Source organism: Cynocephalus volans, chromosome 7 (genome assembly GCF_027409185.1).
Source record: "Cynocephalus volans isolate mCynVol1 chromosome 7, mCynVol1.pri, whole genome shotgun sequence".
In the NCBI taxonomy this organism is placed as follows: Eukaryota; Metazoa; Chordata; class Mammalia; order Dermoptera; family Cynocephalidae; genus Cynocephalus; species Cynocephalus volans.
The window spans coordinates 14,350,376-14,364,531 of record NC_084466.1 but is presented as its reverse complement, the minus strand read 5'-3'; the positions used below and the strand labels follow the sequence as shown (position 1 = coordinate 14,364,531).

At 43.9% G+C, this 14,156-nt stretch overlaps 1 protein-coding gene across 1 annotated transcript in view; it reads right to left on the bottom strand.

Annotated features, from left to right (window-relative positions):
* Positions 1 to 7,437: 7,437 nt before the first annotated feature.
* The window catches only part of SLC15A1 (solute carrier family 15 member 1), a 38,344-nt gene continuing 31,625 nt past the window's right edge, over positions 7,438 to 14,156 (bottom strand). Inside the window, exons 18-22 of the mRNA XM_063101515.1 lie at positions 10,690 to 10,797; positions 10,461 to 10,569; positions 9,756 to 9,899; positions 8,572 to 8,679; positions 7,438 to 7,629 (exon numbers count right to left, since the gene is read on the bottom strand). Of these exons, the coding sequence (XP_062957585.1) occupies positions 7,438 to 7,629; positions 8,572 to 8,679; positions 9,756 to 9,899; positions 10,461 to 10,569; positions 10,690 to 10,797 (661 nt within the window). The remainder of the gene's footprint in view (positions 7,630 to 8,571; positions 8,680 to 9,755; positions 9,900 to 10,460; positions 10,570 to 10,689; positions 10,798 to 14,156) is intronic.

The window sequence follows — 14,156 nt, the reverse complement described above, 5'->3', positions numbered from 1 at the left end:
TGTGAGAGAACAGAGTCACAATAAAGCCTGGGTTCGTCTCCGTCACTTACAGAGTTGTTGGATCTCGTGCCAGTTACTGAACGACAGCGTGCCTCAGTTTTCTCATCTGCAGCATGGGGGTGCTGATGGCGCTCACCGCCCAGGGCTGCTCAGAGTATTACATAAGGTAAAACACTAGAAGCCCTCAGAACAGGCCATGCGGAAAGTAGCACCTTTCCTTCTCTCGTCCCCCACATTCAGTCCGTCAGAGGATCCTGTTGGCTCTATCTACCTCCGAAGTGTACCCGGAAGCCCACCACTTCTTGCCACCTCACTGTCACCCTCTGGGCTGAGCCACCCTGCTGGAAGGTCACCTGGGAAACTGCTTCCACCCTTGGCCTCTTTTGGTTTATGCTTAAGACAGCAGCTCGAGGGAAACTGACACCGTAGCAGTCAGTTCCTGTGATTTCTCTGCTCAAATCCCTCTGGAGACTTCTCCAAAGCCAAAGTCCTCACAATGGCCCCCGCAAGGCCCCCATGAAATCCGCTCTCCCTTCTGTCTCTGCCACCACCAACCACCACTGCCCTCGCTCCCCCTACCCCTGTGAGCTGGCCTCTTGCTGCTTCTTGAAGAATGGAGAGTGCTCTGCCTTGGGCCTGTGAGTGGCTGTTCCTCTGCCTGGCACTGTCTGTCCTCAGCTGTCCCTGTGATGGCTTCCCTCACCTCCTTGAAGTGGTTGCTTAAATGCCACCTCTCATGAAGTGTCCTCTGACCATCCCTTGCAAAATTGCACCCTCTATCCTGGTGCTCTGTTTTGTTAACCCATAGCACCTGATACCTTCTCCCATACTACAGAATTTCCCGTCATCTCCTTATTTACCACATTTATTGCTTATGGTCCATCTGCCGCTGCTAGAGTGCAAGTATGCACAAAAGCGAGGGTCTGGGTTTTTTGGTGGTGGTTGTTCTCAGATGTATCCCAAGTGCCCAGGTGGCGTCTGGCCCATGCAATGCTCAGGGAGCATGTGCTGGCAGAACAGCACAGGGTCTGGGCCAGCTCTCAGTGCCGTGAATGCTTCACACTGACCCTGGGAAGCGGGGACTGTCTCCATGGTACAAATAGTAACGCTGGCTCCTGCAGCGGCCTGCCCAAGGTCACAGAGCTCGATTTCTGTGTTCTCACCCAAGACCAGCTGTCTTGCCACTGGCCCAGCCCACCTGGAGTAAGTGGTCGCCCCGCTCCAGGGGCTCCAGCAGTGGGTCTGCTTCTCCCCTTCCCCTCCCACCTGCAGGCAACTCGCCCCCGAGTCGCTGCTTCTTTGCTCACGGAGCTCCACTCACCTGAAGGAACCTTCTGGACCCCAGTGTGGAAAGCCTGCTGCATTCATTTTCTCCTCCTGTCCCACGCTGATCACTGCCGTGGTTTCTGAGCCCCTGCCCTCGGCTACTGATTTTGGATCTTATTGGGTTCATATGTTTCTCTCGTTTTGTCTTTCCTGTAAGCTCTTTAGGGAAGATGGATACACACACGTGCACACACTCACACACACACCCACACATGTGTGCACACACAACACATACATGCACACACAACACACACATGTGCACACCCCCCCACACACCCACACACGTGCACACCCACAACACACGCGTGCACACACAACACACACATGTGCACACACCCACACATGTGCACACACACGCAACACACACATGCACACACATGTGCACACACACCCACACACGTGCACACACTCACACAACACACACATACACACACACTACACCTCCCCACACGTACACACACTCACACACACACTGGCTCTCTCTCCCGGGATGGCTGCTGCAGGTCCTTAGTAAATAGTTATTGGACACACATGGGTTGTGACTTTTAGTTTCTGAGTAGCACCTGTTAAGAATTCTTTCCAGGTTTGTGAACCGAACCAAGAACTTAGTAAGTCAGACCAATAACTTACTGAAGTTTAGTTTTATTGAAGTTCAGTCTTACTGAAGACTACAATCCAGGCTGAACAGCAGGAGGCAGCAGGGGGCTAAGAAGTAGACTGTGCCTAAAGGCACATCTTCGGGAAGGGGCTCTTGATCCCATTGGCTGGCCACTGCAAAGCTGGGGACATAGGTCAACCTGGGTTCTGTGACAGATGGCCTGAACCTCCCTTCTCTCTCTTACCTGTGGCGATGGGGCCCCCTATGAAACGGAAACTGTTAAGTGAAACACCTGTCTTGACTCATCACCAAGGACAGGACGGTTCCCAAGCACAAAGTCTGTCATCTGTTTGGATCAATCCTCTGATTCTCAGAAAGCAGGAAGCTCGAAGAGCTGTACATGGGCCTCTAGAACACTCGGCCCTAAGAAGTGCATGGCTCTCTATTCCAGGGGCCCCAGAATAGCAACCTACCAGATTCAGTTCCTGTTCCTTTTGTGCCTTTAGACACATGTAGACTAGGAGTCTCATTAGGACAAGCTGGACATTAGATCAAATAAAAACGCAGGTGGCTCTGAATCGCCAGAAGCTGCGGGGAGGCTGAGATGAAAAGCCAGCCTCCTCCGGCTGCACAGGCGGAGGTGGCCATGTCCCTGCTAATGAACCTGGGGGCCCAGCAGGCCCGGGCTCTCTCCCATTTACTGACTTCAGTCAGGGTTTAAGACAGAAGCCCCTGATGCACAGGACACTCTCTAGAAAGCCCAGAAGCCCGCGACATCGCAGGATGCAGGCAAGTGCAGAGAGAAATGTTCCTTCGCTTCTCCCACGCTGGTGGCTCTGGGATGAGGGGACATAGGGAGTTTCATGAGCATAGAGTTCCATTCGGGAAGATGAAAAGAGCTTTGGAGACCGGTGGTAGGGAGGTTGCCCAACAGTGTGAATGTTCTTAATGCCACTGAACTGGACACTTACAAGTGGTTAAAATGGTAATTGTATCTTATGTGTATTTTATCACAATTTTAAAAATAAATAAAAGAGCCTGCACATTCTCTGCTGCCCTTGCTGTAGGCCCAGGGACTTCGCTGCCTTCCTTTCCTCTCCGGCCCTGCCACCAGCCACTCCTCCTGCGGCTCTCGCTCACTCTGCCCCCAAGCAGCTGCCCCTCTGCATGGTGACATCAGAGCTAATCACCATGACCTTGCTGGAGGAGTCACCCACTGAAACTCCCACTGGCATTTGCAAACCAGGTTGGGAGGGGGTGGCTAATGACATCCTCATAGGAGGCCCTGACTCCGTCTAAGAAGGTAAACATGCTTCATGGCTTCTGGTTAGTCCTGCGAGAGCAGAGTTTTCCAGCCTCTCCTCCCTGATGCGCCCCCTTATCCATCCAGGCCGGCCCTGCAGCTCCATCCTGGGTTTCAAGGAGCCAGTCACCCTTCTGAGGCCCTCCAGCCCCACTTTGCCTTGCCCTTGCCCACTTTACATGGCCTCAGCCATCACGCATTTGCTTTTTGTGTGAGAAAGGAGACAGTACAGCCTAGTGGTTAAGAGGCAGGTCTTTGTCTTTGCTCAGACGTACTTGGGTTCAAGTTCTGGCTCAGCCAGTTGCTGGGTATATGGCCTCAAGCAAGTTACTGAAGCTGGCTATTCCTCAGTTTCCTTATCTCTAAAATGGGAGTAATAAACCCTTCCTTAGTGTTGTTATAAGGATTAAAATGGAACTAATCCTCACCGTCCATTAAACATTGGCAGTGAGTGGCAGGTCTGTGTACTGGCTACAGCCTGGGCTCTGGAGCCAGACCGTGGGTGTGGCCGTGGGCAGGTCACTTGGTCTCTCTGTGCCTGTTTTCTCCTCTGTGGAATGTAATCCATATTACAGAGCTGTCGCAAGGACTGCATGCTTGTAAACTTAATTCAGGAGAGTGCTTAGCACGCTGTCTGCACATATTCAGTGTCCCATAAAGGTTAACCACTCTTGTTTGTCATTAAAAAAAAAAAAAAAGAGGCTACAAAAAAAAATTCCACGATGCAGGACAAAATCTATGGCTAAAGTAGTCAACCCAAATCAAACTTGAACATAACGTTTATTAAAGCAATTTTATAAAGTCTAAAAGAGACTTCAATATAAATATTTTAGTGCCCTGAAAGATCATTCACAAAATGAAAAAAAAAAAAAATTGTGGGCATGTGGAAGCAAGACAACAATAGGCCAACCTGAAAAATACTCGTATGTACATCATAAACACTTCTCAAAATACTCTGGATTTCAGATATGAGCTACGAAGTCCTGCTATGTCCAGTGAAAGCATTTCCATTCCAGGGGCTTCCCCCAGCTCTCCCCAGCCCATGTTGAAGTGTGTTATTGGGCTATCCACGGATCAGCATGCAATTTAGAGAAAGGTGTAAGGCACAAAGGAGTGGGTTGTGTGAAAGCCAATGAATCACTTTCTGTCAGACCCAGACAAAACAGGGCCGGGAAAGGCACGAGGAAGGGGGCTCATGCTTGCTTGTCGCAGATAAGAACTGTTTCCAAGGATTTTCTAAAACCCATCAGAAATCCCTTCACATCCTTCATGTACGTCCTGCTTTGCACATGCACACGTGTTTCTGTGACAGGTTTATCACTAGACATTCTTTAGAACTGCAGAAACTGGTTAATGGACACAAAGAATGATTATGTTTTGTAATGACGAATATACTAATCTTATTTGAGCATCACCTATTGCACACAGGTATTGATATTCTACTCTGTATCCCACAAATATGTATGACCAATTATGTTTCAATAAATAAATAAATAAAAACAACAAAACAAGAAATGCAGTAATTCAGACAAGATGCTCCAAGAAGAAACCGCCCAGTAATGGCATCTCTACTGCTAAACTAATGACAAATCTGACTTTGAGCCTCTGAAACTCATGAACTCTACTTCCAAGCAGCTTACACGAACCTCTCCCTTTTTGCCAATAGAAGCTTTCTCTTACCTTCCCTCACCGAATGCACTTGTGGCTTGCCATGGTACACATCCTGGATTATAACCTTATTTTCTATCCCTGAATAATTTCAATATATTTGGAGATATTTTTCTCTAATTTTTTTTAGATTAATAGTGGCTAGGAAAGGGCAGAAGTGCAGAGGTTATTGATGTGGCCTCATGTGTTTCCCTTTGTCACCCTGACCCCATGACGATTGCCATGGTCTGAGGTCTTGTGAAGAGAACACCCATGTTGGCATCTGTCAGCCTTGATCATGCTTGGCAGAAAAGGTCAAATAAAAGCCAGTGGGAGGATTGCTCCGAAAACTCAAAACTGATGGGCAGAGGGCCCAAGCTCCCCTCTGTGCCCTTTTCAAGAAGGTCCCATAGGTGCCATTTCCATCCATGCGTAAAGCACACTGCAGTGTTAGTATCAGAGTTGGTTGCGGACATGACAATGTCTTTTATTCAAATATTTGGAAGCCCTTTGTGTGCAAGACACCCTCAAACAAAGGACTTTTAAGGCCTCAGGTTGTCTAGTGTCCTCTTTATTTCATAGGAGAGAAGATGGGATCTAAAAGACCAAGAGTTGCCCAAAGTTTCTCCGCAGCTATAAGAAGAGTTAGGATGAGAATCTCTTTCGAGGGTTTAGTTCTCTTTCATTGATGGTCACGAGTGGGGCGATGAGAACTGAGTGCTCATCACTGTAACTGTGGGTCTCCCTCATCAAAGGCACGATGTGCAGATTAGAGGGTAGAAACCATCAGGGTGCAAAATTAGTAGTCCCTTACCTCTAGTCTTTCACACTGGACCTTGTTAATTAGGCTCATTCAAATCACACTCTGATTAAATTTCAATAATTTGTTCAGTTCTCTGCCTCTTCCACCTCATGTCTCATAGCCCAAGAGGTTTACGACGTTTATTTAACAAATAGAACATCTGCCATGTTCTGGAGATTGAATGGTGACCGAGATGCATAGCGTCCTTTCAGTTTGGGGAAGCTGGACACTGTCGATACAGTAAGTGCCGCGCAATGTGAGGGTGTTCCGGTGTGTGGCGCGAGCTCAGAGCAGGGATACGATCCAACAAAGTCTTGCAAGAAGTGGCCTGAGAGTCAAGAGGACTTATCCGGGTGGATGGGATGGGGCGGTGGGTAGAGAGAATGTGCTCAGGATGTGATTTTTCTTTGCCTTTGATCTGGGAATGAGAACTTGATGCACTCCAGGAACGCGAAGATGCTCAGTGCTGATTGAATCCGATTGTGTGGGGAGAAAGGAAATGTGTCCAGAGAAAGAGCGAGCCTCGTGGGCCCTAGTTAAGAGACTAGGACTTGATCCTAAGGTAAGAAAAGGTGTGAAGCAAGGTTTGATCATCACATCTGCGTTTCTCCCTCTGGACTCTGAGTCTCCCTGTCAATTCAGCCTCCACAGTGCAGTGATGGGTTTGCGTACGAAGCACCTTCAAAGCCAAACGTGGAATATTCCTCCTAATCCAGGAACCAGTGTCAGTCTTCAGAGCTGTGCGCAAGTTTTTCTAAGAACTGTTGCTGGTTCGTGCAGGAATGCCAAAACAGAATCATTTTGGCTCTAATACCTGGGGTAGTTAAATGATAAATATCTGCAGAATGTATTAGGCATTGAGTGTTCACGATATTTTGGAAGAATTTTTACTCAAGCAGAAAAACGCTCATGAGTATTGAGAAAAACTCTATGAGATGACACACAAATATGCACATAGAAGGTCCTAGTAATCAAGAGAAAATGTGTATATGTATTTATCTCCCTGGCAAAAATAGGACCAGGAAGTAAACCTTGATGTTTCACGTCCCTGGGATTTATTATATGTGCTTTTGTGAATTACTTTATCACCTTCTGATGAAATTTTCATGAGGGTGTCCTGCTTTTATAATCAGGTAGCATATTAAAGATTTCTTACCGAAAATAAAGACACACGGACGCCTACTCTTAAGAACAGGAATTTATTTCATGCCACTGAAACTTCAAAAATCATTACTGGCCTTCACCCGAGAGGTCTTTTGAGTTATACATACTTTAAAAAGAGGTAGGGACTGAAAAAACAAAACAGAAAACCGAAAGGTAAAGCTGTCAGTTACTACTAGCTGGCACTTATCACATACCATTCTAAAACCTGTAAATTCACTTTTGGCCCTGGCTCCTGCCTCGTTTCACGTTGTTTTCATAAGTGTTAGAGCACAAACAATATGGAACTTTGTTACCCTTTCAAAATTTAGTTAGTCCAAAATATTTCATTCGTGTGGTAGGAAAGGAGTTAAATGCAGGGTATACGCTCAGTGTTGTAAAGTGTGTGTGTGTGTGTGTGTGTGTGTGTCTATGTGCTTTAAATAAGACTTAAAAAAAAAAAAAAAAAGACTTCTTCCAGAGTGTTAGATGCATTGCTTTCTTGGTTTAGTTCACCATTCTGAAGTCTTCTCCATCAAAGCCATCCAGTGGAGTGTCCTGCCACCTGGGGACAGAGGTCAGGGCATGTGCTGGGCCCAGCCCGTCCTCCACTTCCTTCCTTCACATCTGTGTCTGGGAGATGGACCCCACCACGGAATACGGGTTAATCTTTTCTGGGCTCTTTTTCTTTTCATCCTCATCAAACTGAGCTTCAATCTCTGCTGGATTGACGTAAGTGTAGAATCGAGCCATGACAGCAAATATTATACAGACGACCAGAAGCAACGCAGCAAACAGAATGTACTCGGCCCACTGTGAAGGAATAGGAGTTGAGACAGTGAAAAAAACACCAAAATAATACAGGTCTTATTCACGTACATATTGCATGCACCTTCTCTTGCTATGTCCAGGTGGAAGGTGTTATGAAATTAAATGGTTATGGAAAACTGGTAGGCAACTAATTTAGAAAAAGAAGGGCGGGCTTTTCTTGAATGCCCAAGTATGCAGATCACATTTTTTCCCAATAGCTCTGGAGTGCAGAAACACAGGCTTGGGAAAGAGGAGAGCAAATTTCTGAAAAATCAGAGCCTTGGGACACCTGGCTGGTCCGAAGGACAGAGACCAAGAGAACACAAGCAGTACCCTTGACGGAAAAAGAATGAACTGAACTGTGCCAAGTTAAGACCCCCATATCGTCCCCTGGCAACACCCTGAGCTCCTGAGCATGCAGCATTAGTCACCCTCTCATGACAGTCAGTGCAGGAAGTAATGAAACTGATGGTCTAACAGACAACTCTCTGATGAGGTAGATATGCTACAAGTGCTGAAGGAAAGAGTTTAAGTATTGGAAAAGCCCTTGCTTTATTTTAGCTGGTAAAATTACAACCATCTCTAGAATGGCTTTAGCTTCAGGAATTTTGAAAGTTTGTCGATAATGTGTCTGGTTTGGGGCTATTAAGGTGCATTCACTGAAGCTAGGAAAGATGTTTCCTTTGATAGTAAACCACATTACAGTGTGTGTATGTTAAGTCTATCAGTTTATTTTGATCACCAGTTCCCAACTGCGTAATACCATGTGGATATAAGAAGAATCATCAGAAACTTTGCCATAAGGCAATTTGGTAACAGCCCTCTCTGACTGGTCTGGCAGTTTTAACTAGCCATTAGCCCAGACTACGGCTGGGAGGGTCGTCATGATGACCACTAACAGACAAGAAGAGGCGCACGCAGCCTGTTTTCCTACCCCGTGCATACCTGTTTGCTGATCTGGCCAACCCCTGCCACAATGAGCACAATGATGTTGCCAACAGCCACTGTCAGCAGCCACCCTGCCTGCAGCACCGACTTCATGTTGGAAGGAGCCTGAGGAGGCAAAGCAGAGTGAATTCCAATCTAGATCTCAGCCCCAGGGCAGGAGGACACAACTCACTGATTCATTTCATTCATTCATTTCGTTGCATATAAAAGTCAGGTTGGTTTAAATGCTAAAAGGGTCATCACTTGGGTAACAAGATACCAAACGCTCACGTTATATGAGCATACAAGAGTCCTTTGTGTGTCACTCTCTTCACGCTTGCAAAGTTGTCCTCTTAGTTAAATGGGCAAATCTACAGATGAACTGACTCTGTCTACAGAAGTGTGTCCAAGCAAAGCCATCTGGCATGTTCTTCCCCCAAACGGAGGCTGCTGTCTGGGCTGCAAGCTTGCTCTTCTGTGGCTTTCCTGCCCCATTACCAAAGTCTCCCTTCAAACTCTTGTCACCTGTATTATAGTCATCTCCTTTATTAGACTGTGAGGTCATCACAGAAACGGACTCTCTGACTCATATTTATCATCTTTACTACAAAATGAGGGTCCTAGGCATCGTGGGATACAATAACTATCACTGTAGTTTTGACAAAAGAGTTCAGAGATTAAGCTCTGATTTGGGAATCAACAAAATTTGCCTCATTAGTCTAATACACTTAAAAGCAACATTATGTTTTAACTTGTTTTTAAAGCTAAGCCTTATCTGATGTGTTTATCGGGAGCTACAAAGAGACCTCAGCCCGACATTGAAGATAAGGAGGACACAGACTTGTAAATGAGCACTTCTGGGGAGAGTGGGTCCCACCGAAATGTTTCAGAATGTTAGCATCCACTGACTGTCAGGACCTTGGTGGCAGTCATTACTACAGTTTTTCCTCCTAAGGACTCTAAATCTCTAGCGTATGACACTAGAATACAGACACACAAAGCTGAACAGAGTAATAGCCTTATTCAGTAAAGACCAAGACTTGGTGATCTCAAAGACCTTGTTCTGTGGAAGATACCATAATGCTTTCCAGAATTCTTTAAAACTGAAGCACACAGCTATCCCTGATTTAAATGAAGTCCCAGCAGCATTTTCTGAAGGCAAGGCTCTAGCAGAAGTGTGATAAAAACAATGAACAAGAAACCTGAGAATATGAAAACTCCAGTCCAGTGATAGAGAAGACCACCTCGCCACAGGTCAAAAGGAAATACTGCGGGATTTGCAGAGCCATGTTAACTGTGTTGGGTGAAATATCTTCAAATTCCTTCACTTCGGCGCAGCCATCGTCCTAAACCAATCAGGCAAAAGCAGGAAGAAGAAATTAAAGTTGAAATGGTTTCTAGAATAACAATTGTTCAAACAGGTAAAATGAGTTTGACTTTCTAGGGTTACATCCTACAATTTGTCAAGTAAGTACACATTTTAAATGCAAATATGCAACGTTGCATTTTATACTTGTGAGGGGATTTTATATTCATGATGGGATATACAAGTATATTGGTATATTGGTATATTTCCTCTTAAATAAGAGAGCAGATTGGAAATCAGGTTTGTTTAAAACATTGCCATCTCTTTGAATTATAAGTTCCTAAAGTCCATGTTAATAGTCTATCCTGGTGAACATGAACTTTTCATCAGAGTGAGTCAGTTTAATTTTATTCTAATGGTTAACAATTTAAGCCAACAATAACCTAAAGAATTAGCAGCAACTTAAACTAATTCCAAGCCCATTTAAAATACAGATCCTAATATGATTCTAGTTAAATCATTACTGTGTCCTAAGTGTTTGTGAGGGTTCATATCAACAAAGTTTGAGTAGAGCCTCTGGTATGACGGATGAGTCACTAACCTGCCTTTTGATTACATAGGTATAAGCACTACCAAATTGAAGTTTGGAAGATTGGAAATCATGTGAACACGGTGGTAAAATCTCTGTTGAGCTTATTGTGAAGCTTTTTCTATTTAAAGAAAGAATAAAATAGGTTAACATTCTTGGTATTAAAAGCTTCAATGTATTTTTTAAAGAAAAAGACTTGAAATCTTTGAACTTTGGAGCAGTGTCCACTGTAGATACTTACATGCCAGAAGTAAAAAACTGATATTCGCTGGCATTGTGACTGGTGATATTTTCATAAACTATCCCACTCATTGTGATGTTGATGGCCTCATTAAAAGTATTTACAAATCTGAAACAGAAAATCATCTGTCTTGTAACCAAACTACGGTATAATTTATTCTAGTCACCATTGCACCTGCAGTTGGGCTGCACTCCCTTTTTTGAAGGAATTTAAGATATTTACATGTTTCTAGAGTAAAAAGGCAGAAAGTTAGCAACCCTAGGTTTGCCCTTGCTCACCCGCTCGTGAGAACATACCTAAAAGAATTTATTTAACACTGTTTATACGTGCCAGGTACTGTTCTGCGTACTTTGTAAATATCACCTAGTTCAATGCTATTTGGGGATATCAAGTAGGTACTGATCCTTTCCCCTTCAAGAAGGTAGGGATGCTTTCACGTTCCTTGCTTGAGAAGCTTTAGAGCTAAAGTGGAGGACCTAAAAGCTAGAAGACAGCCCCCAACCAGGGCTTCTTTTGGAGGGGTGGGAAGGGAAGCCCTGTAGGGATTTCCTTTAGGAGCCTGAGGCAGGAAAGGACTCCAAGGATTGGAGAGGAAGAAATGGGCCAACCCAGTAATAAGAGACAGTTTTAAGGAATTCTCCTTAGTTGGTGAAGACCTGTGTGGTCCTGGAGTGACAATGACCAGCGCCCTGCTGTTATATAGCTAGGAATGGAATATACAATAAGACTGGGCCCTTGGTCCCAAAGCTTCCAGACTCTGCAAAGTCCCCCATGCCCCAGGTCCACATGGAACCAGCTGAGCTGCTTGCCTTCACAGGACCAGACAGGTGAACAGTGTGGACAGGTGGTTAGAGATTCCTTCTTTAGATGTTTCAGGAGACAGAAGACCCTAAAACTCCTGTACTACCCTAAGGAGCAGGAGGGTGGTACCCCAAAGAGGACCAGGTGATTTATTCCTACCAAACAGATAAGTGAAGGCCTATAGCAGGTTATCTGATATAGAGAACAAGAAGTAATAATAGTATATAACTAAGTACCATAAAGAACAATTTAACCTTTATATTCCTAAAATATGCGGCCAAGTTTCATCAGCTTTGTAGCAACAAGTAATATTGGTCAAATTCTAGGTATTGGGAGAAAATTTCTATGAATTCAACTCAGGTCCTGAAGTCCTGAAGCATTCTACTTGGTGCAGTTTGACAGGTGATTAATATAGAAAATTGAACCGGACACAAGTCAACATGAGCCTAAGTAGAAAGAAATATAAAAGCTGCTTTTATCAAGGATTAAAATCATTCATTCAGAAGAGATAGACAAAGTATGAGATTAGGAAGTAAACCTTAGAGCCTGGGGCCTGGCTTTATAACTTACAAGACTCGACATTGAATGAATCCCTGAGTGAATCTCTGAATTACCTGCCTGACATAAGTCTCAGGGGTGGTGTGATAAGAAATGAAAACAGTCTGGAAAAAATGCAGTGTCATGCATATCTGATGTGTTTTCGTATGCAAACATGCAAACCAGTAGAGCCTAGCAGCAGACACACTCTGAGTGTCCTGGAGGGTGGGAGGAGCAGGGTCAAGATCTACTGTGCTCTCATAGTTTGGATCATCCTTCAAGTTAGCTTAGGCCTCGTAAGGAGCACCAGGATCAAAGGCTAAGAGATGGTCACAGGGATGAGGATGAAGAGTGGAAAACAGCTGAGAAAATGACGAGATGGGACCAGTTACTTAAAGACTAATCAAGAGGAAGAGGCATTTGTTCCTTCTCAATCTTTTTAAAACATCTCTAGGAGATATAATTCACATACCGTGAAATTTACCTACTTAAAGCACACATTTCAGTGGTTTTAGTATATTCATAGGCCTGTGCAACCACTGCAATAAAATTCTCGTCACTCCAGGTAGAAACTCCATACCCACTCGCAGCCACTCCATTTCCTCGCCTGGACCCTAATTAGTGGCCACTGATCTGCTTTCTGTCTCTATGGATTTGCCCGACATTTCATTTAAATGGAATCATACATTATGGATCTTCGTGACTGGCTTCTCTCACTTTGCATATTGTTTTTAGGGCTCATTCACACTGTAGCATGTATCAGTACTTCACTCCTTTTTATGACAGAGTAATATTCCATTGTATGGATATAGCACATTTTATCAGTTAATGGGCATTTGAGTTGTTTTCCCATTTTGTCTATTGGGAATAATGCTGCCATGAGCATTCATGTGCAAATTTGCGTATAGACATGTTTTCATTTCTTTGGGGTATATAGGTAGGAGCGAAATTGCTGAGTCATATGGTACAGCTCTATGTTTAACCCCTTGAGGAGCTGTTTTTCAAAGTGGTTGCACCATTTTACATCTCCACCAGTATTGGATAAGGGTTCTAATTTATCTGCACTCTTACATGTGGTGATTATAGGCAAGATCTTTTCTAGCTACTTATAAATATACAGTATAATATTATTAGCTCTAGTCAGCTTAGAACACCTATCTACCAGTAGGTTTGTACCTGTTAATCCACCACTTACTTTCCCTCCCCGCTCTACCCCCTTCCCTTCCTGGCCTCTAGTAACCATTATTCTACTCTCCACTTTTATGGGAACCACTTTTTTTTTTTTTTCTTTTTTTAGATTCCACATATGTGTGAGATCATGTATTTGTCTTTCTGTGTCCGGCTTACTTCACTCAACATGATGGTTTCCAGTTCCATCCATGTTGCTGAAAATGACAGATTTTAATTTTTTCTTATGGTTGAGTAGTAGTATATTGTATATCATAGTTTTTTTTTTTTATCCATTTATCTGTTGATGAACATTTAGATTGATTCTCTCTCTTGGCTATTGTAAATAGTGCTGCTATGAACTTGAGAGTGCAGGTGTCTTTTTGATATATTGACTTCATTTCTTTTGGGTATATACCCAGTAGTGGAATTGCTGGGTCATAAGGTAGTTCTATTTTTAGTTTTTTGAGGAATCTCCATACTGTTTTCCATAATGGCTGTATTAATTTACATTCCCACCAACAATATAGGAGTATTCCCTTTTTTCTGCATCCTCACCAGCATTTGTTTTCTGTCTTTGATAACAGTCATTCTAACCGGGGTAAGATGATATCTCACTGTGGTTTTAATTTGCATTTTCTGGATGATTAGTGATGTTGAGCATTTTTTCATGTGCCTGTTGGCCATTGTATCTTCTTTTGAGAAATGTCTGTTCAGGTCCTTTCCCATTTTTAAAATTGGGTTATTTGCTTTTTGTTGTTGTTTGTTTTGTTTGATTTTTGCTGCTGAGTTAAGTTCATTATATGTTATGGATATTAGCCCCTCCTCAGATGCGTAGTTTGCAAACCCTTTTTCCCATTCTGTAGGCTGTCCCTTCACTTTGTTGATTGTATTCTTTGCTGTGCAGAACTTTTAAGTTTGATGTAGTCCCATTTGTCTATTTTTGCATAAGTTACATGTGC